Source organism: Schistocerca cancellata, chromosome 3, assembly GCF_023864275.1.
Source record: "Schistocerca cancellata isolate TAMUIC-IGC-003103 chromosome 3, iqSchCanc2.1, whole genome shotgun sequence".
NCBI lineage: Eukaryota > Metazoa > Arthropoda > Insecta > Orthoptera > Acrididae > Schistocerca > Schistocerca cancellata.
Genome location: NC_064628.1, coordinates 601,791,164 through 601,817,160, shown reverse-complemented (window position 1 = coordinate 601,817,160; position 25,997 = coordinate 601,791,164). Strand labels below are relative to the sequence as shown.

At 45.8% G+C, this 25,997-nt stretch overlaps 2 protein-coding genes across 2 annotated transcripts in view; one reads left to right on the top strand and one right to left on the bottom strand.

Annotated features, from left to right (window-relative positions):
• The window catches only part of LOC126175497 (uncharacterized), a 47,374-nt gene extending 37,889 nt beyond the window's left edge, over window positions 1-9,485 (bottom strand). The window contains exons 1-3 of the mRNA XM_049922319.1: window positions 9,157-9,485; window positions 8,902-9,019; window positions 8,598-8,806 (exon numbers count right to left, since the gene is read on the bottom strand). Coding sequence (XP_049778276.1) covers window positions 8,598-8,806; window positions 8,902-9,019; window positions 9,157-9,239 — 410 coding nt within the window. The 5' untranslated portion in view covers window positions 9,240-9,485. The remainder of the gene's footprint in view (window positions 1-8,597; window positions 8,807-8,901; window positions 9,020-9,156) is intronic.
• A 75-nt stretch (window positions 9,486-9,560) lies between these two features.
• LOC126175498 (YEATS domain-containing protein 4) overlaps window positions 9,561-25,997 on the top strand; it is a 95,601-nt gene continuing 79,164 nt past the window's right edge. The window contains exons 1-2 of the mRNA XM_049922320.1: window positions 9,561-9,762; window positions 9,841-10,125. Of these exons, the coding sequence (XP_049778277.1) occupies window positions 9,697-9,762; window positions 9,841-10,125 (351 nt within the window). The 5' untranslated portion in view covers window positions 9,561-9,696. The remainder of the gene's footprint in view (window positions 9,763-9,840; window positions 10,126-25,997) is intronic.

Here is a 25,997-nt window from a genome sequence, read left to right as displayed (position 1 = left end):
GCTGGATTAGCAGGCATGGAAGACAGATGGCTAGCATAACGACTCAGGAGGACTGCTCGCCGATTGGACAGCGGAGGTTCAGCAGTCTCAGCATAAAGGCTTTCCACAGGGCTAGTGTAAAAAGCTCCAGACACTAAACGTAATCCACGGTGGTGGATAGAGTCGAGACGCCGAAGAATAGACGGCCGAGCAGAGGAGTAGACTACACTTCCATAGTCCAATTTCGAGCGCACTAAGGCGCGATAGAGGCGGAGAAGGACCACTCGGTCCGCTCCCCAGGAGGTACCATTCAGGAAATGGAGGGTGTTAAGCGATTGCAGACAGCGAGCCGAAAGATAGGAAACGTGGGAGGACCAGCACAGTTTTCTGTCAAACATAAGACCCAAGAATTAGCGACGTCTGAAAACGGAAGGTTGACAGGACCTAGATGTAAGGAGGGCGGAAGAAACTCCTTACGTCGCCAAAAATTGACACAAACGGTCTTACTGGGTGAGAAACGGAAGCCGGTTTCGATGCTCCACGAGTGGAGGCGATTGAGACATCCTTGAAGACGTTCAAGAAGGCTGGTCCGTTGAGAACTGTAGTAGATCGCAAAATCATCCACAAAGAGGGAGCCCGAGACATCAGGAAGGAGACAATCCATAATTGGATTTATGGCGATGGCAAACAGTACAACACTCAGCACGGATCCCTGGGGTACCCCGTTTTCTTGGGAGAAAGTACGGGAGAGAGTAGTGTTCACCCGCACCCTAAAAGTGCGCTCTGCCATAAATTCGCGAAGAAAAAGGGGCAGCCGGCCTCGAAAGCCCCAAGAGAACAGTGTGCGGAGGATGCCTGTCCTCCAACAGGTATCGTATGCTCTCTCCAGATCGAAAAATATTGCTACCGTTTGGCGTTTCCGGAGAAAATTATTCATGATATAAGTGGAGAGAGCAACAAGTTGGTCAACTGCAGAACGATGCTTCTGAAATCCGCATTGGGCTGGTGTTAAAAGACTGCGGGATTCCAGCCACCAAGCTAAACGGTAATTCACCATACGCTCCAAAACCTTACAGACACTACTCGTGAGAGAAATGGGGCGATAGCTAGAGGGGAGATGTTTGTCCTTTCCAGGTTTCGGAACGGGAACGACAACAGCTTCCCGCCACCGTCTGGGAAACGTACTGTCGGTCCAAATTCGATTATGAAGGCGAAGGAGGTAACGCAGACTATGGGTTGATAAATGCAGCAACATTTGGACATGGATACCATCCGGTCCTGGGGCGGAGGAGCGAGAAGAAGAGAGGGCATGTTGGAGTTCCCGCATGGAGAAAGCAGTATTGTAGCTTTCGTGATTTTGACAGGAGAAAGCAAGATGTCGCACTTCCGCTGCACGTTTCTTCGGGAGAAACGTTGGCGGGTAATTTGAAGAGCTCGAAATCTCAGCAAAGTGCTGACCCAACGAGTTAGAAATTGCGACGGGGTCCACTAAGGTAACATGCGCGACAGTGAGCCCAGAGACCGGGGAGAAACTAGGCGCGCCTGAGAACCGTCGAAGCCGACTCCAAACTTCCGAGGAGGGAGTGAAGGTGTTAAATGAGCTAATAAAGAATTTCCAGCTTGCCTTCTTGCTATCGCGGATGACGCGACGGCATCGCGCACGGAGCTGCTTATAGCGGATACAGTTGGCCAAAGTAGGATGGTGACGGAAAATACGAAGAGCACGTCGCCGCTCACGTATTGAGTCACGGCATGCCTCGTTCCACCTAGGAACTGGGGGGGCGCCGGGGCAATTCGGAGGTGCGTGGTATTGAACGTTCTGCAGCTGTAAGAATAACGTCGGTAATATGTGTGACCTCATCGTCGACACTGGGAAAGCGACGGTCATCGAATGTCGCTAGAGACGAAAAAAGTGTCCAATCGGCTTGGGCAAATTTCCAGGGTCGCAAGCGCATATATGGCAGTGGAGGCTGCAGTCTAAGGACACATGGAAAGTGGTCACTCGAGTGTGTATCATCAAGGGCGAACCATTCTAAGCGCCGAGCTAGCGGAACAGTACCGACCGTAAGGTCCAAATGAGATAAATTTGTCGTGGAGGCAGACAAAAATGTGGGGACCCCAGTGTTGAGGCAAACTAGATCCGCTTGGTGGAAGATGTCTAGCAATAGAGAGCCACGTGGACAAGGATGTGGAGATCCCCAAAGCGGGTGGTGGGCATTGAAGTCCCCAACCAGCAAATAGGGGGGTGGAAGCTGACCAAGAAGATGAAGGAGATCAGCTCGTGCCATTGGTGTGGATGATGGAATGTATGCAGTACAAAGAGAGAACGTGTATCCAGAAAGGGAAAGACGGACGGCGACAGCTTGGAAGGAATTGTTTAAGGGGATTGGGTGATAATGGAGAGTATCATGGAGAAGAATCATGAGTCCTCGGGCTGGAGTGCCTTCAACAGAGGGGAGGTCATATCGGACGGACTGAAAATGAGGGAGAACAAAGCAGTCATGGGGACGCAGCTTTGTTTCCTGAAGACAGAAGATTACCGGCGAGTAGGATCGTAAGAGGACCGACAATTCATCCCGATTGGCTCGAATGCCGCGGATATTCCAGTGGATAATGGACATAGGGTGAACAGAAAATGGAGGAATGTGACCAAGGGTGCTGTCAACTCTACGACTGCTCAGAGCCTGCGACCGACAGCATGGAATGGCATTCAGCCGAAGGCAGAAGATCCTGATCCATAGGTTGGTCAGGAGCAGCCCCTGCCACCAGCGATCGGCCGGTTGACCGGCCACCAGCAGTGCGCCTCGGCGACACAGACGACGGCCAAGGGCGATTTCAGCCAGGTGGTGCTGTAGATGGGACACGCCTCGGCGGAGAAGGAGAGGAACTGGGTTTCTTTGTAGCCTTCTTGGAAGTATGATGTTTAGATGAAGGAGGAACCGATGGTTGTGAAGTTGCGGTACGTAAAAACTCTTCACGAGTATGCTCTTTTTTCGAAGACTTGGCGTCTGACTTTTGGGCTCGACTTTTGGGCTCGAGATTTAGCAGAACCCGACGAAGGGTGAGCCATAGAGTGGGCAGGCGAAAGTGGTGAGGTTGAACGGGCGATCTTTGCGCTGGCCGATCTGACGACCGTGGTACTAAAGGTGAGGTCGCAAGTCTGCGTGGCCGCCTCCTTTGTTGGCCGAGGAGAAGCAAGGACAGTGCTGTATTTTCCTGTCTGGGGCATGGTGGGCTGTCGACTGGCGAATAATTTTCGAGCAGCAAAGGTAGACACCTTTTCCTTCACTCTTTATTTCCTGGATGAGCTTTTCGTCCTTAAAAACGGGGCAATCTCGAGAGGAAGCAGGGTGGTCACCCATACAGTTGATGCAGCGAGGGGATGGAGGTGGACAAGCACCCTCATGGGCATCCTTGCCACACGTAACACATTTGGCCGGATTGGAACAGGACTGGCTGGTGTGATTGAACCGCTGACATCGATAGCAACGCGTAGGGTTTGGGACGTAAGGGTGAACGGAAATTATCTCATAGCCTGCTTTGATTTTCGATGGGAGTTGAACTTTGTCAAATATCAAGAAGACAGTGCGGGTTGAAATGATGTTCGTGTCAACCCGTTTCATAACTCTATGAACTGCCGTTACGCCCTGGTCAGACATAGTGCTGAATTTCTTCGTCAGACAATCCATCGAGGGAGCGTGTATAAACGACTCCACGCGAGGAAGTTAAGGTACGGTGCGGTTCCACCCGGACAGGGAAGGTGTGGAGCAGAAAAGTACGCAGCAATTTTTGTGCCTGGAGGGCACTGTGTGTTTCTAACAACAGGGTGCCATTCCGTAATCTGGAACAAGACTTTACAGGACCTGCAATTGCGTCGACACCTTTCTGAATAATGAAAGGGTTGACCGTGGAGAAGTCGTGACCTTCATCAGACCGAGAAACAACAAGGAACTGTGGCAACGATGGAAGAATCGTCTGTGGCTGAGACTCAGTATACTTACGTTTGTGAGCAGACATAGTGGAAGGTGAGGAAACCATTGCGGAAGAATCCCCCATGATTACCGGCGTCTCCGATGGCGCGCTCCTCCCTTGTGGGGGCCCTCTCTGAGGGCACTCCCGCCTTAGGTGATTGTTCACACCTCAGGTCACACCTCCCGACAAACGGATGGAGGGACCAATCGGCACTTTCGGAAGGTATCAGCTCGGGTAATCACCCCTCCCTGGGCCTGGCCGTTACCAGGGGGTACGTACATGTCCTACCTGTCTACCCGGGGTGGGGAATTACGCGTTACCCCGTCACCGGCTACGCACAAAAGGCGTTAGTCGGCCTTCAGACACGCACAGGGAGGAAGAAAGAGAAAGGGAAAGGAAAGAAGAGAGGTCTCAAACGCCGCAGCGGAGAAAAGGGAAAGAGAAGAGGTAAGGAAAAGAGAAGGACAAAGGAAGGAAGAAGACATAAAAGCAAGGAAGGCGAAGAATGCAGTACATTTACGAGCGTCCATCTCCGGACGTAGGCACAAACCATACTCCCAGATGGGGAGAAAGGGAAGGAAAGAGCCAGAGGTGAGGGGAGGAGGGGCGAAGATAGGGATGGGGAAGGATGCGGAAAGGGAAGGTATGCAGCCCGGAAAGGAAGGCCACATTAGATCGGGGTCCCGTGCTCGCTACGCACATATCCACAAAAGAGTTGTGGATCCCCTGCGGGGACTAAGCACTTTTGAAGAAACTATTTGTTGCTTACCAAATAAAAACAGCCCTGAAGTTAACAGTTTCAAAATTTTGTTACACACGAATGCTGCTAAGTGACATGAAATAGAATCAGCATGTATGGAAGGTAGGCAAATGGCTACCTTCTTTTACGGGTGAATTCTAGGAAAGTGTAGCTCATCTATAAACGAGAATGCGTACTGAACATTTATGCAATCCCTTCTTGAGTACTGGTAGAGTGCTTGGAATCCTCCTAGCTTGGATTAAAGGAAGGCGTTAAAGCAATTCAGAGGCATGCTGCTAGATCTGTTACTGGTAGCTCTGATCAACATGTGCATTACAGAAATGCTTCATGAACTCAAATGAAAATCCCTATAAGAAACATGTTTGTTTTGTGAAACACCACCGAGGAAGTTTAAAGAACTGTCATCTGCAACAGAGTACAGAAACATTCTATTGCTATCAACTTAAACCTCGCTTAAGGATTGTGAAGACAGGATAAGAGAAATCAGAGATCATACTGACACATATATACAGCCATTCATCCCTTGCAGGCTCACACTGAAACTGTGTGTGCACAATACAGTGGAATATATGTTGTAATGCCACAACAATTTTTTTGGGCATTACCTCAGACTCTAGCAGTTCAGCCACAGTACTGTAATACAACCAATGAGCATTAACGTACTGGCATGTTGAGTGCAGCATGATGGATTAGGCCAAACATGGCAATAACACAACAGAACAGTAACATGGAACTCTAGCAGAGGAATGCAAGTCATTTTCACACTCCCAGGCCACGGATTTGTTGCAATCCGCACCACTCGCAACAATGTGATGGCACCACAAGTGGGTATAAATAATCATTACCTTGAGCACAGGCATCGGAAATCCAGTAGCACCTACAGGGACAAGAGTGCCAAATCGGACAAACAAGTGTCATGGGAGATCACACATCCATTGTTAAGTCCTTCCACCACTGCACCTGCAGGTATTGCCAAGTCCTCCTCACTGGACTTGGTACTATTCTGCTGGTAGGCTGCCTCTGGCCCACTCCAGCAGTTCTCAATTTCTGTCCTCGAGGGCAGCAAACAGATCCCAGGCAATACAGCTGCCCACCACTCCACAGCAGTGCAGGCATATAGTAACCACAGGCTATCACTCACTGAAGGAGTTCCACCACGAGAGGCTGAATCCACACTAAGTAACTTTATAGTCTTCAGTGCCTGTGGCTCCTTACAGTGTGTGGCCAAGTCCCAGCTTACAGGGTCGCAAGATGCTGCATAAGCTACAAGAGACCGCAGTGCTGCGCACTATCTTCACTGCAAAGTAGCTGTCAACTCACCACTGCCACTCACTGATCTCACTATGTGGTCAAAAGGGTGCAGGCACCACCTTCATCGAGACGCTGGCAGTGTAATCAAATGAGGACTAATAAAATGTTTTTTTCTTTTGATGGTGTCTGACTAAGCTACCAACCGCCTGTTCCCATGGCCTAGCTACACTGCTGTGACTCAACAATGCAGAGAAGTCATTCTACAGTCCTGGACTGTTTCGGCATCAAAATAATCTGATTTTTCCATTATCCAATATGCGTTTTCTAAATTTACCTCGCAGTCTTAGTTTTTATAACAAAAAGAATGTTAAATGTGGCACTAATGTATACAATGTTTGACCTTTATTTCGTAGTCATATCAAATTATCTTCCAACCTAACCTAGGCATTAGGCTACATTGCAGATCAATGCCACTACAACCAAAATATTCCATGGAGGAGGGGGCGACACACAGTACAATCCTTAAATGATAAATATCGTCAACTGGGATCTTCTGTGACTTATTAAAAGCAGCTGGTTGTGTCACTCAAAATATTCTACTAGAAAAGTAAAGCTTTTATGGAATACACAGTTCAGCAAATGTCTAGTTTATGTCTTATTTAAGAAACTGAAACCATAAATTTACCCTAACATTGTATAAAAGAATGCCACATCAACTGCATGAGGATAAATTAAAATGGGAGTCACACAGTGTTTGGTCACTGGCTCAGTGTCGTCCTTGCTTTTTTTAATGATCTCCCATTATTTTAATCATGAGACAGAATTAGATGATACAAGCATTACTATAAATCCAGGCAAAGAAGGTTCAACATATGAAATGGTAATTGAACAATATTATAGAAAGGATAGATTGCTACTCACCATAAAGATGCCTCCGAGTTGAAGGCAGCCACAATGAAAAAGACAGTTAAGCATTTGAGTTTTCAGCCAAAGCTTTCTTCAGAAAGGACACACACACACACACACACACACACACACACACACACACACACACACACAAGACAAGTCTTTTTCATTGTGCCTGTCTGCAACTCACTGTGCCATACTCACAGTAAGTAGCAACCTGTCCTTTTTGTAATGTTGTTGATATTGCAACTGGGACTTTACACTGTTTGAAAATAATAAGCAATGCTTTTGTGGAAGTTGCTGAACAGTTTTGCACAAATGGACAGGCTTTAAAGTCGCGGGGAGGTGGGGTGATTTATCAAAAATGTGCTGTTCATACAGTTAAATGGTCTAGAAAAAATATTCCACCACATATTAACCTAGTACACCAACAAGAAATAATAGAGGGTAAGAAAACTGTACATCCTTAGACGTGTTGCTTGATGAAAAACTGTATATTAGGCCTACTAAAACATTTAGGTTCAACTACTTTTGCAACAAGAATAACTGTCAAGTTTGGAGATACGGATCTCAGTAAATTAATATACTTTTTATTTTCATTCATTGATGTCCTATGGGGTAACAGGCCTATTCTGAGGTAACCCATCAATTAGACAAAATTATTCATTGCACAAATGAAATTAATTATAATTATATGTGGGGTTCACACATGTACATGTACAGGTATCTCTTTAAGCAACTGTGAACATTAAACCACAGACTCAAAGAAAGCTACAGTTATTCATTTATGAAATTTGTCGTCAACCGTGCAACCTAGTTTGACAGTAACAGATATTCACAACTATAACACTAAAACAAAAAACGATCTCCATTGTCCTTTAATAAATGTAAATGTAACAGTGACACAGACAGAACTGACATATGCAACTACAGAAGTCTTTGATAACGAATGCAAAGTGTCCGACAGATAGTAGAAATATTTTTGAATGCACACTGAATGTTTTTCCTCAACAACTCCTCCTACAGCACAAGAGAATTTATCAGTTGTGACAGTAACTTTAAGGCAAAAATGTAAATAGCCAGCAAAAAGTCAAATAGTTATTCTAGTTTTTTCTGATGGCACACTCCACATCAAGGTTCATCGCGAATTTCATCTATGGAGCAAGTAGCTAACTTCCAGTTTTCAAATAAAGTGGCCCTTGTGAACTCAGCTGTGGTACCTACAAGTTACAGATAGAGCTGAAAGTTGCACACTGTACATACAGGTTTCGTAGGTACACACTGTACAAAATTCATCAAAATTGGGTTTCTGACCACAATGCTGATGACAAGGCAAAGGAGACGAGTGGTATCACTGGGTTCAATATTCACCAACACAAACAAGTTGCGATTTGTCAGCCTACCTAAATAATTTACTAGATGTGTGCAGCTGATCATGGGTTGGTACCTCATGCAAGACCCTCCATGGACATATTCTAGAGTTTGTCTATATTCCTGAATCCAAACACACTTAAGTATTAACCAACTTTCCATAGGCTACTACTAAAGTTTATGACAAGTTTTTATTGGTTGACTGTGAAGTCTTTCTCATATACAATAGACAGCACTGTCACGCAACTACATGTTTTTCAGCACTGAAAACTATTAATACAATAAAATCCCACACATGTAAATACTATTTAACTTATGGGACACTAGGAACACTTAACAACTTGTATATTTTGATTACCTGTACTGTTCGATCTCTTCATCAAAGTTATCTTCATCTATAGGAACAAATGACGCCAACTGCTGTATCTTTAACTGTTGGTTTATTGTGCAACTTCGACAAAATTTACTGGCCACCAATTTCTTATAGTTGTGTGCGTTTGTGGCCGGAACTAGACGGTTCATATGGAAATCATGTTGTGCAGGAATAGGTTTGTTGTAGTCTCCGTCCTAAATGTGAGGCAACAGAATTAATAAATATGAATACAGAAACATGAGAGTATCAACAACTGTATGAAATAGAGTTAAGGTGAAATAGCACTCACAGAAGAAAAGCCGTTGTATTGTTCGCAAAATGGGCACGTCCATTCATTTCGTTTCTCGTATGGTATTTTCGTATTTGTATTACAAAACCAACAGTTGACCAATGATGGAAATCTGGGTCTACAATCAGACACATATACATTGTAACTGCAATAATGCTCATACTAGCGTAAGTACAATGTGGGTCTTAATCAGTATCTCTACATTTCTACTCGACGGAAACTGGCAATCATTTCTGATGGAAAGTTTCAACTTACCGTACTTTAATGTATAAAAAGATGCCGGTACCTACAACTGCAAATCCGAGTACAATGACAAGTAGCGTCATAAATAAATCCATTATCTAATTACTATACACTAAGACATGCTTCAGCAGGTCACCGTTCCCAAACTACACTTCAAATTAAATTTGAACTAATTCCCTCGCAAACTACCACGTGCCGTCTCATGGACGGCCATGTTTATTTAGTCTGCATAATTTGTTGTATTTCACACTTCATAGTCAACATAAAGTTAAATCATGGACTTCACATTATAACGTAATTTGAAATAAAGTGGCGTGATTGTAAGGACTTTCATGAGAAACATTGACTTATAATTGCTGAAAACATTTTAGGGTGCATCTGTTAAAGTGATCAAATGATCTTTGACTACACAGTGTTTATGCTCGTCAAATACAACCTTTGCCCGTACTACATTTTAAATGTTGTTTACATTAAAATACAAGTGTTTTTTTTCCGGGTTGAGTATTGCTGTGACATTTGACGTGATTTTAGGTTGCGTTAACTGTAGCATGAATGACAACCGAAGTGGGAATGGCAGGCCCTTCTGAATTGAACACGGATTCCAGTGGCAGGGTGAAGGTAGTAAAGTTTGTGTGCAATGAAGAGTACGTTTAAATAGTGTTTTCATCCTATTATATTTAAATTTTCTTTCGACAGGGAGTAACTATCGTAAAACCAGTTATATACGGCAATATCGCGCGCTATTTTGGCAAAAAGCGAGAAGAAGATGGCCATACACATCAGTGGACAGTTTACGTCAAACCGTATAATAACGAGGATATGTCAACTTACGTAAAAAAAGTGCATTTTAAACTCCACGATAGCTACGCGGAGCCAAATAGAGTTGTTCTCAAACCACCCTATGAAGTTACAGAAACTGGTTGGGGAGAGTTTGAAATAGTAATCAAGATCTATTTCCACGACCCTAATGAAAGACCGACTGTAAGTGTTTATAATAGCATAGACACAGCTCACAGTTAACCTTTAACGTCATACATAACATCAGTTACACTTAAAGAAAATTTCGGTAGATGGGCAGCTTAGTGTCCTAAATTAGTTACTTTAGTAGCTTTCCAGCAACCATCAAGTGTTGATACATGTAAACTACATTCTATGAGGAGCCTGTAGGAGTTATTGAACACTAGTTCACTTGATATGGAATGACCCAATCTCATCTCGTTGGATGTAATTGGCCATATGTTACGGTGTAAGTAACCTGTTACATTCTGTAAATGATTATAGTCTCTGTCATAGGACTTTTGGGTGATCCATGCTTCCACGCAAAAGTCTGACTGGCAGTATGGTAATTAAAATGTTAACAAACAGATAACCCATCCATAGCTGCGAAATTTGTGAAAATATGCCCCATGACAAACAGCCTACATCTTTAGTGCTTTAATTCATACAGTTATTGTGTTAACTGGGCTTACATACAAATGACAATGGTATAAGTCGTTTCAGAATCACCCTTTAACTTGAGTTCATCAATAGCCATATTATTCTAAATTGTGTATTCCAGGCAATGAAAGGTTTAAAGACCTGGGACAGAAACACGACTGTTGACAAATTGTGTCTTCAGTCCTGGAAAGTTTCCCAAGTTATCAAATTTTATTCTGGTAAACCAACGCATTCGGTACCACCCGTCAGCTTTGACCAATGGCAGAGTCGAAAAATGCAACACTGAAGACATAGCATTTGTGTAACACAAACGGATTTAATTTCATTTGTTTGGTCCATTTGATACATCACATACTTACTGTATTGAATATAGGATAAGTCAAATTTGAGGAAGAAGATAGAAATATAGAGATTGATAGATATTTAGTTCATAAATAACAATCATAAATTACAGGTATCAAAAAGTACACTAGGGCCTATTTAAATTTGGCCATAATTACATATTCAGTTCACATGCTGCTTTTTATAATTAAAATAAAAATTATTTTGCTGATAAAAATACTGATTCATCAGAAATGACTGAATGTTATATTTAAATAGGCCTATAAATTTATGTTGCTGCAGCTTTAACTCACTCAGTAAGCCTTTGACTAAGTTAACAGTCATCTGTGAACAACTTTCCTCATACACTAACGTTTTACACTGAGACATATGGGTATTACTAATGTTTCTTGTGTTGTGGCTGTGGATATGTTTATTTTGCTGAAGATGTCCTGTACAGTTGAAAAGATAATCATTTCCAAAAAGGATACACTCATATATGTAAAGGCTTGGCAGCCTCATTATTTGCAGCTGTATGAGATGTGGTCTACATGTTTCCAGTTTCTTTAGGTTGCAGATAGCTCAGACTGCTCTTTTCTGCACCCTAAAAAATTTAATGGTGGTGGCTAAGTTTCTGCAGAAGATAAGACCATACCTGAGAAATGAATGGAAGTATGCATAATATGCCTGAATGACTGTTGTCCGTTTGCAACTTGGCTTAACATCCAAAGAGCATAACAAGCCTTTGAAATCTTTTCTACATACTGGTGATCTTAAATGTTTCCACTGACAACACACTGACATAGGAACACTAACTACTTCAAATGTTTTGATTATATGTATTGGTGCCTATTTCATATGAAAAAGAAGGGAATGATGGACAGTAAAATGGCTTTAGAGAAAACCAATAAAAGCCAGTTGTTAAGCTAAAATAATTCTACAAATTTTTAATAGTAAGTTTTGAATGTAATAGGATTACTTCTGGAAGGTTGCGGTTTTGGGCAGGGACAGACTAAAACCTAACATAACCTCAACAATCACATTAACATTGAACTATTGTAAAATAGAATGATTGCATGAATAAGGAAAAAAACACTAATTCCAAAGGGGGGGGGGGGGGGGGGAGAGAGAGAGAGAGAGAGAGAGAGAGAGAGAGAGAGAGAGAGAGAGAGAGAGAGAGAGAGAGAGAGAGATCAAACTAAGTGGTATCAAAAGATCAAAAATATAAGTTGAGCTGAATATGAAGTCACCAGTACAAAAATACTAAACCAACTTGCATTAAGAAAGGCCAAAAGACATGACAGATAAACATATTGAAAGACTGGGTAAAGTAGTGATAGGCACTATCGACATCAGTTGACGTGTCCACAGTTCCCCATAATCAAAGTAACACTTCACATACTTGACAATTAAACTGAATAATTTAATTCTTGCAGTTATACATTATCCTTGTTTTGCTTTTGTTAATGTTCACCTTATAGCCTACTTTCACACACTGCCCATTCTGTTCAACTGCTCTTCCAAGTCCTTTATTGCCTCTGACAAAATTACATTGTCATCGGCAAATTGCATAGTTTTTATTTCTTCTCCCTGAACTTTAGTAGTACTCCAAATTTTTCTTTGGTTTCCTTACTGCTTGCTCAATATACTGATTGAATAACATCAGGGGTAAGCTACAACCCTCTCTCACTGCTTTCTCAACCACTGCCTCTCTCTCATGCCTCTCAACTCTTATAACTACCATCTGGTTTCTGTACAAGTTGTAAATAGCCTTTAACTCCCCGTGTTTTACCCATGCTACCTTCAGAATTTCAAAGTAATCCAGTCAACATTGTCAAAGGCCTGCTCCAAGTCTACAAATGTTACAAACATAAGTTTCTATATTTTAAGCAAATTAACCTATCTTCTAAGATAAGTTGTAAGGTCAATATTGCCTTGTGTATTCCTACATATCTCTAAAATTCAGACTGACACTCCCTGAATTCGGCTTCAATCAGTTTTTCCAGTCCTCCGTAAATAATTCGTGGTAGTATTTTGCACCCATGACTTGCTAAACTGATGGTTCACAACTGTCAGCAACTGCTTTCTTTATAATTAAAATTATTACATTCTTCTTGAAGTGTGAGTGTATTTTGTGCATCTTGTACACCATATGCAAGAGTTTTGTCATGATCGGCTCTCACAAGGCTATCAATAGTTCTCATAGAATCACATCTTCATCTACATCCTCTTCCATTTCTATAATACAGCCTTCAAGTTCGTCTCCCTGATATAGACCCTCTGTATGCAACTTCCACCTTTCAGCTTTCCCTTCTTTGCTTAGGACTGGTTTTCCCTCTAAACTCTTCATATTCATAAAGCTGCTTCTCTTTTCTCCGAAAGCCTCTTTAATTTTCCTCTAGCCAGTTTCTATCTTTCCCTTAGTGAAGTATTGCTAAATCCTTAAATTTCTTTTCTAGCCGTTCCTGCTTGGCAATTTTGCACTTCCAATCAATCTCATTTTTAAGAAGTTTGTATTCCCTTTTACCAACTTCCTTAGCTGCATTTTTTATTTTCTTCTTTCATCAATTAAATTCAGTATATCCTGTGTAATTCAAGAATTTCTACTCAGCCTTCTCTTTTTACCTGTTTGATCCTCTGCTGCCTTCACTATATTATCTCTCAGAGCTATCCAGTCATCATCTACTGTACTCATTCCCGCCAAATGCTCCCTCTGAAACTCTCGAAAACCTCTTGCTCTTTCAATTTGTCCAGGTCCAATCTCTTATTTTGTACCTTTTCACAATTTCTGTATTTTTAACCTACATTTCATAACCAATAAATTGTGGTCAGAGTTGACATCTGCCCCTATAAAAGTCTTAAAATTTAAAATCTGATTATGAAATCTGTCTTACCATCATATTATCATTCTGAAACCTTCTGGTGTATCCCGGTCTCCTCCACACACACAGTCCCCCCTCCCTCTCACTCAGGGGGCTCACCACTCCTTGGTGAGTACGTGCTTGGCTACCATGGGGCTCCAGCCTTTGTAGTGCTACTTCCATTTCCATACTGCAAGTCTATCCTCGTGCTATTCTTTCCTCTCCCTTGGGGACTCCCCTTAGGGGGCTCAGCATTTCGTTGCTGGATACAGGCTTGGCGACCCCGGGATCCCTGAGCTGGGGACTGGGATGCACCACCAGTCCTCAATACCATAAGCTCTGAGCGTGCTTCAATGACCACCGTAAGGCGCTACAGTGGAACATTGTACGTTACAGAGCCCGGGGGTCTTGGCTTAACTGCCTGGGTCGCGAGGATGGTATAAACCTCTATTAAAAAAACCTCAGTCTCAAGGTGTATTGCGTGCCGAGGAGACGCATGGCTGTTGAGGTAGAACAGTTGCTAGCAGGCGACCTCTGGGGAACCTGCTGCCCCCCCGGTTGTATTAGGCTTACCCAGGCAAGCGGGACTCTTGTCTGGGTGGACATTCCTTCCCCTGGCTGCTCATGGGACCACCATGAAATGAAATACAAATAGTGCTTAAGCACGAGTCTCTAAGAAAGGAAAGTTCAATGCTTTACAGTATGACCCCCAATTGTTCCCTTCCCTGTCCACACCAGGGGAGGAACGGCAGTCTAAATTACCTGGTGAGACATATTCTCCCCGATTTCTGGTTTGCAGCGGAACAGATAGGGACTTATTTCTGACCACAAAGCCTCAGTTTTTTGTGGAAAATTTAGAGGACAAGTTCGGAGAAGTTGAGGGCCTGTCTAAAATGAGGTCTGAAGCAGTCCTCATACAGACAGCATCCCCAGCATAGTCACGGGCATTGCTTGCTTGTGACAAGCTCGGTGATGTTGCAGTCTCCATTACGCCCCATAAGAGCCTCAATATGGTTCAAGGACTTATTTTTCATCGTGACTTGTTGTTGCAGTCTGACACCGAGCTTCTTGCAAATCTGGAACGCCGCGGTGCCCATCTTGTACGACGTTGTCTTCAGGGGACCTAAAGATAGTAGGGTCGCCACCAGCGTCTTCATCTTGGTCAAGGTGCCCGAGAAGGTCAAGGTGATGAAATATCGATGTGATGTTAAGCCTTTCGTCCCTCCTCCCATGCGCTGCTTTAAGTGCGGAAGGTTTGGGCATATGTCATCGAGATGTGATGCCAACCCTACTTGTCGAGATTGTAGACGTGCCTCCCACCCCAACGTCCCGTGTTCGCTGCCCACTGTTTGTGTCAACTGCTAACAGAAACCTTCACCTTGCTCTTCAGACTGCACGGTTTATCAAAAAGAATGGAAGATTATGGAGTATAAGACCTTGGACAGGCTCACTTACACAGAGGCTAAACGCAAGTACGACCGACTTCACCCTGTGTGCATTTCATCGACCTTTGCTGCAGCAGCTTCAATGTCACCGTCCCTGGTGACGAGCCCCCAAGTTCAGCCGCTTTTTGTGGGCCCTCCAGCCCAGCCGTCTATTCCCCTCCCCCAGGTAGTTGGGGGAACACCCTCTTCCGTTGCTCCCCTGTTCTCAACATCGGGAGTAACAACCCATGCTTCTTTGGGGACTTCAGTTCCCACCTCTGCGCCGGAGAAGTGCCTGCCTCCTCCGGCTCCCCTCGCACAGAAGGGATCGCTTGTTGCCCTCCCTTGCACGGTTACTGTCAGCCAGTAGCTGAAAAAGCCACCACCTGAGGGCCGTAGGGCTTCCAGGTCTTCCTCGATCCATGAGACTGGGTCGGAAAAACCCACCCAGCCTGATAAACCGAAGAACAAACAGGACCCTACCAAAAAGAAGAAAAAGCAAAAGGAGAAGGTCATGGAGACAGAAAAGGAGTTCACCACTGCACCTGAAGATGATGTGGAGCATCTATTGTCCCCTCAGGAGCTAGATATTGCTCGACCCGCAGCTCCTATGGAAGTTGATCAGGCTACTTCGCAATTGGTGGTGGCAAGCACTTCTAAGGCATAACCTATGCCCCCCCCCCCCCCCTCCCCGGTTCTTTCATGTCTTCACAGGCAGATACCATTATCCTTCAATGGAATTGCCATGGTTTTTTCCACCACCTTACTGAGTTGAAACAGTTTTTGTGCCACTTCCCTGCCACTTGTCTTGTCATACAGGAAACCTGGTTTCCTGTTCGGCGGACCCTTTCCCTCTGTGGCTACCGGGGTTACTATAAGAACCGCATAGAATACTACTGGGTGTCTGGCGGTGTCTGTGTTTATGTTCTTGCCACTGTTCCTAGTGCCCCAGTGCCACTTCATACGGCTCTTGAGGCTGTGGCTGTTAGGATCCGGGCAGGAATTGAGCTTACCATCTGTTCCCTCTACCTTCCCTCAGATGCAGTTGTCCCTTTTGCCGACCCAGCTGCCTTGTTTGCCCAGCTCCCCGCCATTCCTCCTTTTGGGGGACTTTAATGCCCACCACCCTTTATGGGGTGAGGCCCAGATCTCGGGCCAGGGTAGGAACGTTGAGGCACTCTTGGCACAGCAGGACATTTGCCTCCTTAACACTGGTGCTCCCACATATTTTAGCTTGACTCATGGCACATACTTGGCCATTGACGTCTCTCTTAGTAGCCCAGGTCGTCTTCGCTACCTCAGTTGAGGGTCCACGACTACCTCTGTGGTAGCAACCACTTTCCTATCCTGGTTTCTCTTCTTCAATCCCAACCCCCTTACCAGCTGCCACGATGGTCTCTTCGTGGAGCTGATTGGGCAGCCTACACCTCAGCTACTATGGCCATTGCTCCGCTTCCTGGTGACATTGATTTGGCAGTGGACGAGGTCACTATGGCCATTGTTTCTGCTGCTGAGGCAACTGTCCCCTGCTCTTCAAGTACCCTAAGGAGTAAGTCAGTCCCTTGGTGGACACCAGAGATTGCAGAAGCTATCTGGGACTGCCGGCGAGCCCTGCAACGACACCGGCATCATCCTTCCCTAGAGAATCTGGTTGCCTTTAAACGGCTGCGGGCCCAGGCTTGGCGGTTAATCCGGCGGAGCAAACAGGACGGCTGGGAATGATATGTTGCCACCATAGGTTCTCGCACCTCCCCATTTCAGGTGTTGACGCGGGTTCGGCGCGTTTTCGGCTTTCGCCCTCATGCATTTGTCCCTTGCCTCTCTTTTCGGGGTGCACTTTAAACTGAACCTATCGCCATCGCGAAATATCTGGCAGAGTACTTCGCTCATATTTCCGCGATAGCAGGCTACACCGCAGAATTCCGCGCCATTAAAGAACAGGCTGGGCGTATGCAGTTGTTGTTTCGCACGCACTGTTGGGATCTATACAACGCCCCATTTAGTGAATGGGAGTTCCAAAGTGCCCTTACAGCTTGCCCCGATACCTCTCCAGGTCCAGACCAAATTCACAACCAGTTTCTTCGCCATCTGTCGGCACACTGTCAGGGTGAATTACTCGCCGTGTTTAAGCGCATCTGGACGGAGGGCGTTTTCCCAACTCGTTGGCAGGATAGCGTTACCATCCCGGTGCTGAAACCTGGTGCAGATCCGCTGGTGGTTGATAGCTATTGCCCTATCAGCCTTACCAACGTTATGTGCAAACTCCTGGAACGGATGGTGAGTCAGCGGCTCATGTGGATCCCCGAAGCTCGGGGCCTCCTAGCCCAGCAACAGGGGGGGCTTCCACCAGGGCCGCTCAGCGATCGACAATTTAGTCTCACTAGAGTCGGCTATTCATACAGCTTTTACTCGGTGAGAACATCTAGTTACTATTTTCTTTGATCTTCGGAAGGCGTACGATACCACCTGACGCCATCATATCCTAGCTACGCTGCACAAATGGGGCTTACGGGGTCCACTTCCAATTTTCCTACGGAATTTCCTCTCCAATCGCTCCTTTCGGGTTTGAGTTGGCACATATTTTAGCTCTGCTCATATTCAGGAGAACGGTGTCCCGCAGGGCTTGGTTCTCAGTGTTCCCCTCTTTTTGGTGGCGATTAATGGTCTTGCGGCTGCAGTGGGCTCATCGGTCTGTTCCTCTCTATATGCCGATGACTTTTGTCTTTATTACAGTTCCCCAAGCATCAGTGTCACTGAACGGCGGCTGCAGGGAGCTATCCGTAAGGCACATTTTTGGGCATCCAACCATGGTTTTCAGTTCTCAGCTTCTAAGACCCGAGTGATGCATTTCTGTCGTCGTCGAACGGTCCACCTCTGTCCAGAGCTCTACCTTGCCAATGAACTCCTTCGTATTGAGGAGACGCATCGCTTCCTTGGCATGCTGTTTGATGCTCAGCTCACTTGGACACCTCATCTTCATGAGCTTAAACAATGGTGCTGGCGGCACCTCAACATCCTTCGCTGCCTCAGCCACACCGTTTGGGGGGCTGCACGAACAACCCTCCTACAGCTCTATAAGGCCTTAGTCCAGTCCCGTCTCGACTACAGGAGCGTGGTGTACGACTCAGCAGCACCTTCAACGTTGCATATCCTCAATCCGATTCTCCATTGTGGCATCAGACTGGCAACAGGTGCCCTCAGCACTAGTCCGGTGACTAGCCTTTTTGTAGAAGCTGGAATCCCTCCCCTACGATTCCGCCGACAACAGCTGGTTGCGTCATACATCGCCCATGTTCATGCCTCGCCCGACCACCCAAACTGTAGGCTCCTTTTTCCATCTTCTACACTGCCCTCCCCACGACGGCGGCATAAGTCGGGTCTCCCGATCGCGGTGCTTGTTCGTTCCCTTCTCTCATCACTTGAGTCCTTTCCCCTTTCTCCATCCTTCCGGCCCTCTTCTTCTACCCCTCCTTGGCCCCCTCCCTCGCTTGCGGCTTTGCTTGGATTTGTCCTGCGACTCCAAGTCCTCCATTCCACCTGCCAGTCTTCGTCAACAATTCCTGGCTCTTCTTGCCTCGTTTTGCGATGCACGAGTAGTCTACACCGATGGTTCTGTGGCCGACGGACGCAGTGGGTTTGCTTTAATCCACGGCGACTATGTTGAGCAGAATTTCCTGGCTTGTGGGAGCAGTGTTTTCACTGCAGAGCTGGTTGCTCTTTATCGTGCACTCGCTCACCTTTCCTCCTACCCTGGGGAGTCATTTGTCATATGCAGTGGCTCCCTGAGTGGATTGCAAGCACTCGACCAGTGTGCGCGGTATTCAAGACGCTGTTTTTGCTCTCGCCGAGTGTGGTCATTCAGTGATGTTTGTGTGGACCCCGGGCCACATCGGCATTCCAGAAATGAACATGTCGATCGGTTGGCCAAGCAGGCCACCACTTCGCCACCCCTGGAGTTTGGTCTCGTGGAAAGAGACCTCCGGTCAGCCCTACATCCCAAGACCTGTGATGTCTGGAGCTCTGAATGGTCTGTCTTGAACATGCCAAATAAGCTCCGCATGGTCAAGTCGTCCACGGCCATATGGAACTCATCCTTGAGGGGCACGCGTAGGGACTCACTTGTTCTCTGCCATGTCCAAATTGGACATACGCGGTTGACCCACAGCTATCTCCTTCGTCGTGAGAATCCGCCCAAGTGTCGCTGTGATGCAGGGCTGACAGTGGTCCATCTTCTGATGGATTGCCCCCTTTTAGCCCCCTTGCGGCAGTCCTTTAATTTACCAGCTGCACTTCCTTTAATTCTAGGTGACGATGCCTCTATAGCTGACTCAGTTTTACGTTTTATCCGTGCAGCTGGGTTTTATCACTCACTCTAGTGAGGGTGCTCTCACATGATTTCTCGGGCTATACCCAATCCAGTGACTTTAGTGACGTGGATACCAAAATAGTGTCTTTTATGGTAACACGTTGTGTTGGTACCTCTATCAACGCTTTCCAGCTGGAGGTTCTTCATTTGTAGTTGAGAGGTTGACCTTTTACCTGATCCATCAACCACTGTAGTCTGTTTTACTCTAGTCAAGTATTTGCTCTGCTCCTTTTAAGTGTCCTCTATTTTGTGTTACTGCAGTGTTCATTTTAGTTCTGTACCACTTGGTGTTCACTCCCTCTGGGTGCAAAGGTTACGCTTTTACTGTATAGGCCTTTTACAAGTATGTCTGTCTGGAACTGGGGACTGATGACCTCGATGTTTAAGCCCCATCAAACCCCAAAACCAACCAACCCTTGGGGACTGAGGCATATGCCTTCTTTAGGAAACCAAAGTTTTTGGTGAAACTGCATATGGATTCATCCTGTCCACCCACTTTCGTTCCCTGTGTTCCTTTTCTTACCCTTCCTCCACTTTGGTGTTTAATGTCTCTCTTCCCCCCCCCCCCCCTCCCCCTTTCTTCTTCCTCCTTCCTTGTGTGTTACTGAATGCTGGCCCACACGTTTGATGAGTGAAAGGTGACTGAGTAACATGTAATTCCCGGCCCTGGGTTGACAAGTAGTACTCATACTCCTTGGTAAAATCGAGCCCCAGGGAGGGTTGATTGCCTGAGCTGTTACCTTCCTCTCTGCTCTGATCGGTTCCTCTGGAGTCTGGGAGGTGTGACCTGGGGCGTGCGTGGACAGTCATGTGAGGTGGGTGAGCCTCTACTTGGGGGTCCCCCATCAGGAAGCAGCACGCGCACGCATTGGAGATGCTGGCAATCATGGGGGGGTTTCTTTGCAATGAGTTCCTTATCTTAAAAATGTAATCTGGTTGAGATGAAAAAGTCAATGCCTCTACCGACTGTGTCTTGTGTACCTCGTGGTGTCATGCAAGGAAGATGGTGTTTCATGACAATTAATCCCTTTGTTTCTCAGAAGGGTGTAGATGCCATTGCTGGTCCTGTGAAATCCTGTTCTTGAATACGTAATATGACCATGATTTTGGAGACAGATAGTGCTTTTCAAGCACAGAAACAGCTCAATGCAACACTTCTCCACAGCTGGCCTGATAAAGTAGAAGCCCACCACACTCTGAATTCCTCCTGTGATGGCTTAACATTCAGCTGCTTGATGGTCTGACCAAGGCTGAAATAACAGCCTATTCTCACTGACCAGGGAGTGACTGCAATTCACCACGTCATGTAAAGGATAGATAAAGGATTACTGCCAGCCCATACTTTATTCCTCACATTTGACTGTGCTATACTTCCATCAAAAATGAAGGCTGGCTATGAAGCTATTACTGTCATATCATGTATCCCATACCTCAGGGAATGTCAGGGAATTTCAAACATGTCAGGGAAATCATGGAAACACAATATCAGGGAAATTTGAAAGAAATGCTGGAAAAATCTTGTTTCTTTGTCAGTGGATGAAATGATATGTTTACTAAGATGTTGTGCATCATCTCTGGCTGTGTGCTGCTTCCCCACTCCCTCATTCTTACTGCTTCTTCCCTTTCTACCACTCCTCTCAGCCTGCCGTCAGTGCTGCCACCATTTCTTGCTGCTAGCCTAGCAGCTGTCTACGAGAGGCAGTGAGGAGGGGTTTGTTTGGATCTGATTCTCAGAGACTGTAGATGTAGCAGCTGGATACAGTGGTCATGTGTGCATTAGATGTGTCTGAGTGATTGTGTGAATGCGTGTGTGCACTCATTTTCTGACAAGGCTATGGCCAAAAATTTAGTTGTGAGAGTGTGGTTGTCTTTTTCTGCATGCCCGTCTGTGGCTCAGCAATCATCTTTATGGTGAGTTGCTACCTATCCTCATTAGTACTGATTCTCACAGTATTTGCACAAGTTATCTGTTGCATGGTTTGATTACTGTGGTCTCACTTCCACAATTGGCCAAAACCACAGGCCATTTCTGCAGGTATGTCTAACTGATCTAGCCTGCCGATCTGAAGCCAATCCAGGGGGGGGGGGGGGGGGGGCGGGCTGGAATAGACCAGTGGCCCTTCCTTGCCTTTCGTAAGAGATGACTAACAGGAGTCTTTTTCATTGGGTCAAGTTTTTTTACCTTGTGACTGTTCTTTGTGCTTTGGAAGGTTTTTGCTCTTTTCACTTTTTAATGCTTTTTCTGTCACATTTTTTGGCTTTTTAAATTCATAGCCCTTTTTGAGTTTGACCTCCACATTGCAAATTTTATTGAAGTCCGTACCGTTTGGGGAAGGACGTCTTATTGTGGTGACTTACCTCTCCCTGTGCGCTGTCATCTTTTGCACCTACCATTCAAATGAATCTATCTCTGCACCCGAAATCCTGCACATAAGCCAGCCCGTTGTGGTGCAGTTGTCATGTACGCTCTTGATGGTAGCCCCCTGACAATTCAGGGACTGCACTGCTGATATCAGAGCTGTGATCTCCCCATGTCAGCCGAGGTGTAGTTACCTGCCCACTTTGGGGTACTGCGACTCCAAGCAATGGCTATTATGCCACGTGCCCTTTGCCTTGGTGTGGTGGCACCCACAGGGAGAGCCTCTTATTGAAATGCATGGCATTGGGCAGATGATCCACAGTGAAACACACCAAACTTAATGGTGGCTGTACCAACACAGCCATCTCATCATTCAGGAACAGTGATTTTTATGCAGAAGTTTACAATTGTATGGCATTTCCATATTGACCATGACTCAAGACAAGAGCCAGGCAAGGAGAAATGGAACTGTGCAGTTTGCCACGTTCTTGCTTGTTCCCACACTGACAGTGGCTCTTTTGCTCCGACAAAGCCATTGTTTTTCGTTGAAATTATTGAATATCAGTTTGGGTAGGTTGCGGCAAAAGAGAAGAGAAATGGATCTTTGCAGATCAAAACATCACCCGCCAATCATGGTCACTTCATGCCTGCTTCAAGTTAGGAGATATTCCAGTCACCATTTCTCCTCACGACAAACTCAACAGAATTCAAGGTGTTGGGACATTCCATGGTGACTCATGTTACATTTTGAAATCAGTGATTAATTATGTTGAATTTTTATCAATCTATAAACCTTTATTTTCTTCTGTAAATAATAATAGTAATAATCTTGAATTAATATTTGAGCAATGAAGGGTATTAAAATTAAAGAATAAGAAAGTAATTTTGTTGTGACTTGTGTTACAAATTTGGGACGTCCTATCGCTAATTTACAATTTAGGTCAAAAGTGTCCTCAAACTATTAGGAGTATGGGTTTAGTTTTTATCACAGAAAATGCAAATTAGGTTGACATTCAACTGGCACAGTTACAAATTTCTAAAATTATTTATACTGTGTAAAATATTACAATATATTGAAAAAAGTGCCTGAGTCAATGTTATGTGGCTCGTGTTGCTTGCTACTTATTGTATTTTTCCCGTGAGCAGAGAAATAAAAATATGACATTAAAATTTCATTTTTTAAACACTGGGAAAAATTGTAAGAGCATAACATTTGGGAAAATAAACTGTAAATTCAATTAAAATATAGAGAATTGAAAAATCCTCTTGCATTGACAACATCAGGTGGATTAGGTTTCTTTATAGTTTTGTCCTATGAGTACAGTATTTCATCACATTTTGCAAGCCATTTCCACTAGTGACCAGCACACTCAATTGCACTGATTAGATTAGAGTTTCCAAAAATTGCATGTACCTCTCCAGCAAAGAAATTACCATCATATTCTACTTTGTGTACCAGTCTCCAGTTTTTACACTTTCTATAGTCTCTTCAGTACGATGATCTCCAGCAGGGAAATTCTTTGGAGACAGCAGATATGTTTGTGAAAGCAATGAATGCTTTTTGTGTGTGATGCTGATGGTGCTAAAGAAAATATTTGAGCCAGATTGAGTTTCACATTGATTCCTTCAATTTCATCAGTAAACACATGGAAAACCTGCATATTTGTGGTACTTGTAGGTGCCTGAGCAACAGTTGATGAGTCACCAACTATGAATTTTTGCCTTTTTCACTGCATCCCGCACTTGCCATTTCACAACTTCACCAAATCCATCTACAGTCCTTTACTGTGAGATGTAGTAAAAAAAGTTCCAAGAGATTTCCACATTGTGGTACGATTGAAGCTGAGGTACAGCAGCAGTAATATATTTGTTTTTAAATTATGAGGCAGATCCGTCTGACCAGATTGAAACTACCTTCACATTTTCAGGTATAGTTGACAGTACCTTGCTTATGTATGCAATCACAGTATCCTTGGAACTGGTTAAGTTGTCTGAAACAACAACAACATCCCCCTGCGGGTTCGGGGGTTAGAATAGGCCCACGGTATTCCTGCCTGTCGTAAGAGGCGACTAAAAGGAGTCTCACATGTTTCGGCCTTATGTGATGGTCCCCTCTCGGGTTTGACCTCCATCTTTCTAAATTATTCCGAAGAGCGAGCCAATTGGGGAAGGGCGCCTTACATGGTGCACTGTATCTGTCGTGCATTGAGACCTTTAGCCGGCTTTTTCGTCGTTGCAATGGTGTCCCGCTCGTTTTCCATCTCTTGGGCGAGGATACGTCCCTGGGTGCGATTCCCACGCTGCACTCTGCAGTGTTTCTTTTAACTGCGACGACGACCTTGGACAGTTTTGCACCTAAGATCCAGCACGGTAGCCAGTCCGTTGTGGTGGGGCCGCCATGTACCCTCTTGGTTGTAGCCCCCTGACAACACAGGGATCGCTCTACTGATGCCTGCGCCGTTAACTCCCCACGTATGCCAAGGAGTAGATGCCCGTCTCCCTGGGGCATCAGGACTCCCAGCAATGGACATCCTGCCAGGTGGCTATTGCTGCGGCTGGGTGGCGCCCGTGGGGAGGGCCCTTGGTCGGAGTAGGTGGCATCAGGGCGGATGACCCGCAATGAAGCGTGGTACATCATCTCTCGCTGGCGGCCAGCCGCCAGCAGTCTCTAAGTGTTCTCGGGCTCAATTTAATGCTGAAAAGTACAATCCGAAAACGTTCCCCTCTCTGGCCACGCCGTGGGAGGAGCGTAAGTCTCAGGATGGAGGTAATAGTTATTCGCCCCGATTCTTAGTTTGTACGAGAGCTGATGGGGAGTCTTTTCTCTCCACAAAGCCTCAGTTCTTCGTCGAGCATTTAGAGGACAAGTTTGGGGAGGTGGAGGGCTTGTCAAAAATGCGCTCTGGATCGGTCCTGATCCAAACGGCATCCTCTGCCCAGTCACGACGGTTGCTTGCTTGTGACAAGTTGGGGGATGTTGCTGTTACGATCACGCCGCATAAGAGTTTAAATATGGTTCAGGGAGTTATTTACCATAAGGACCTTCTTTTGCAGTCTGATGACGAGCTGCGCGCCAACTTAGAGCGCAGGGGTGTACATTTCGTCCGGCGCGTTCATCGGGGTCCGAAGGAAAATCAGATAGCTACCGGTGCCTTCATCTTGGCCTTCGAGGGTGATACGTTACCGGAAAAGGTCAAGGTGATGGTCTACCGATGTGACGTCAGGCCCTATATTCCTCCCCCGATGCGGTGCTTCAAGTGCTGGAAGTTCGGCCATATGTCTTCCCGCTGCACTTCCAGCCTCACATGTCGAGATTGCGGACGCCCGTCTCATCCCGATACTCCATGTGCCCCGCCTCCCATCTGTGTCAACTGCGGGGAGCACCATTCACCTTGCTCGCCTGACTGCAAAGTCCAAAGTCTTTCAGAAAGAGCGCAAAATCATGGAATATAAGACCCTGGACCGGCTGACCTATACTGAGGCCAAAAGGAAATATGACAGACTCCATCCTGTGAGAATGACATCTTCTTATGCAGCTGCTACGACAACTGTGCTAGCCCCATCAGTTTCGAGACTTCCAGCCAGCTCGATAAGCAGTAAGACTCCTCCTGCCCCCTTGCCTGTGGGGGGCTCTACCCAACCGGTTGCTCCTGCACCACCTACCTCAGGAGCAACCTCCTCCCACCCATCGGGGACGTCCGTCCCCGCTTCTCAGCCGGAGAAGCGTCTAACTTCTTCGGCTACTCTCGCCCGTAAGAGTTCCCTTGGGACCCTCCCTTCCCAGGGTTCCACCAGCGGGAAGGATGACGGCCGCCAGTGGCATAAGTCCTCACCAGCGGCTGGGCGTAGGGCTTCACAATCCTCCTCTGTCCCGGAGACTTAATCGGCGAAGCCTTCCCAGCCGGTGCAACCCAAGGTTCAGCGAGAGAAGTCCAAGAGAAAGACCTCTAAGGCCAAAGAACTTGCGGTGGCGCCAACCCCACAGCACCTTTCGCGCTCTGCGTCTGAGGATGCAGTCGAGATTCTAGCGTCCGCTGAGGACCTTGATCTCGCTGGTCCCTCAGACGCCATGGATGCCTCTCGTA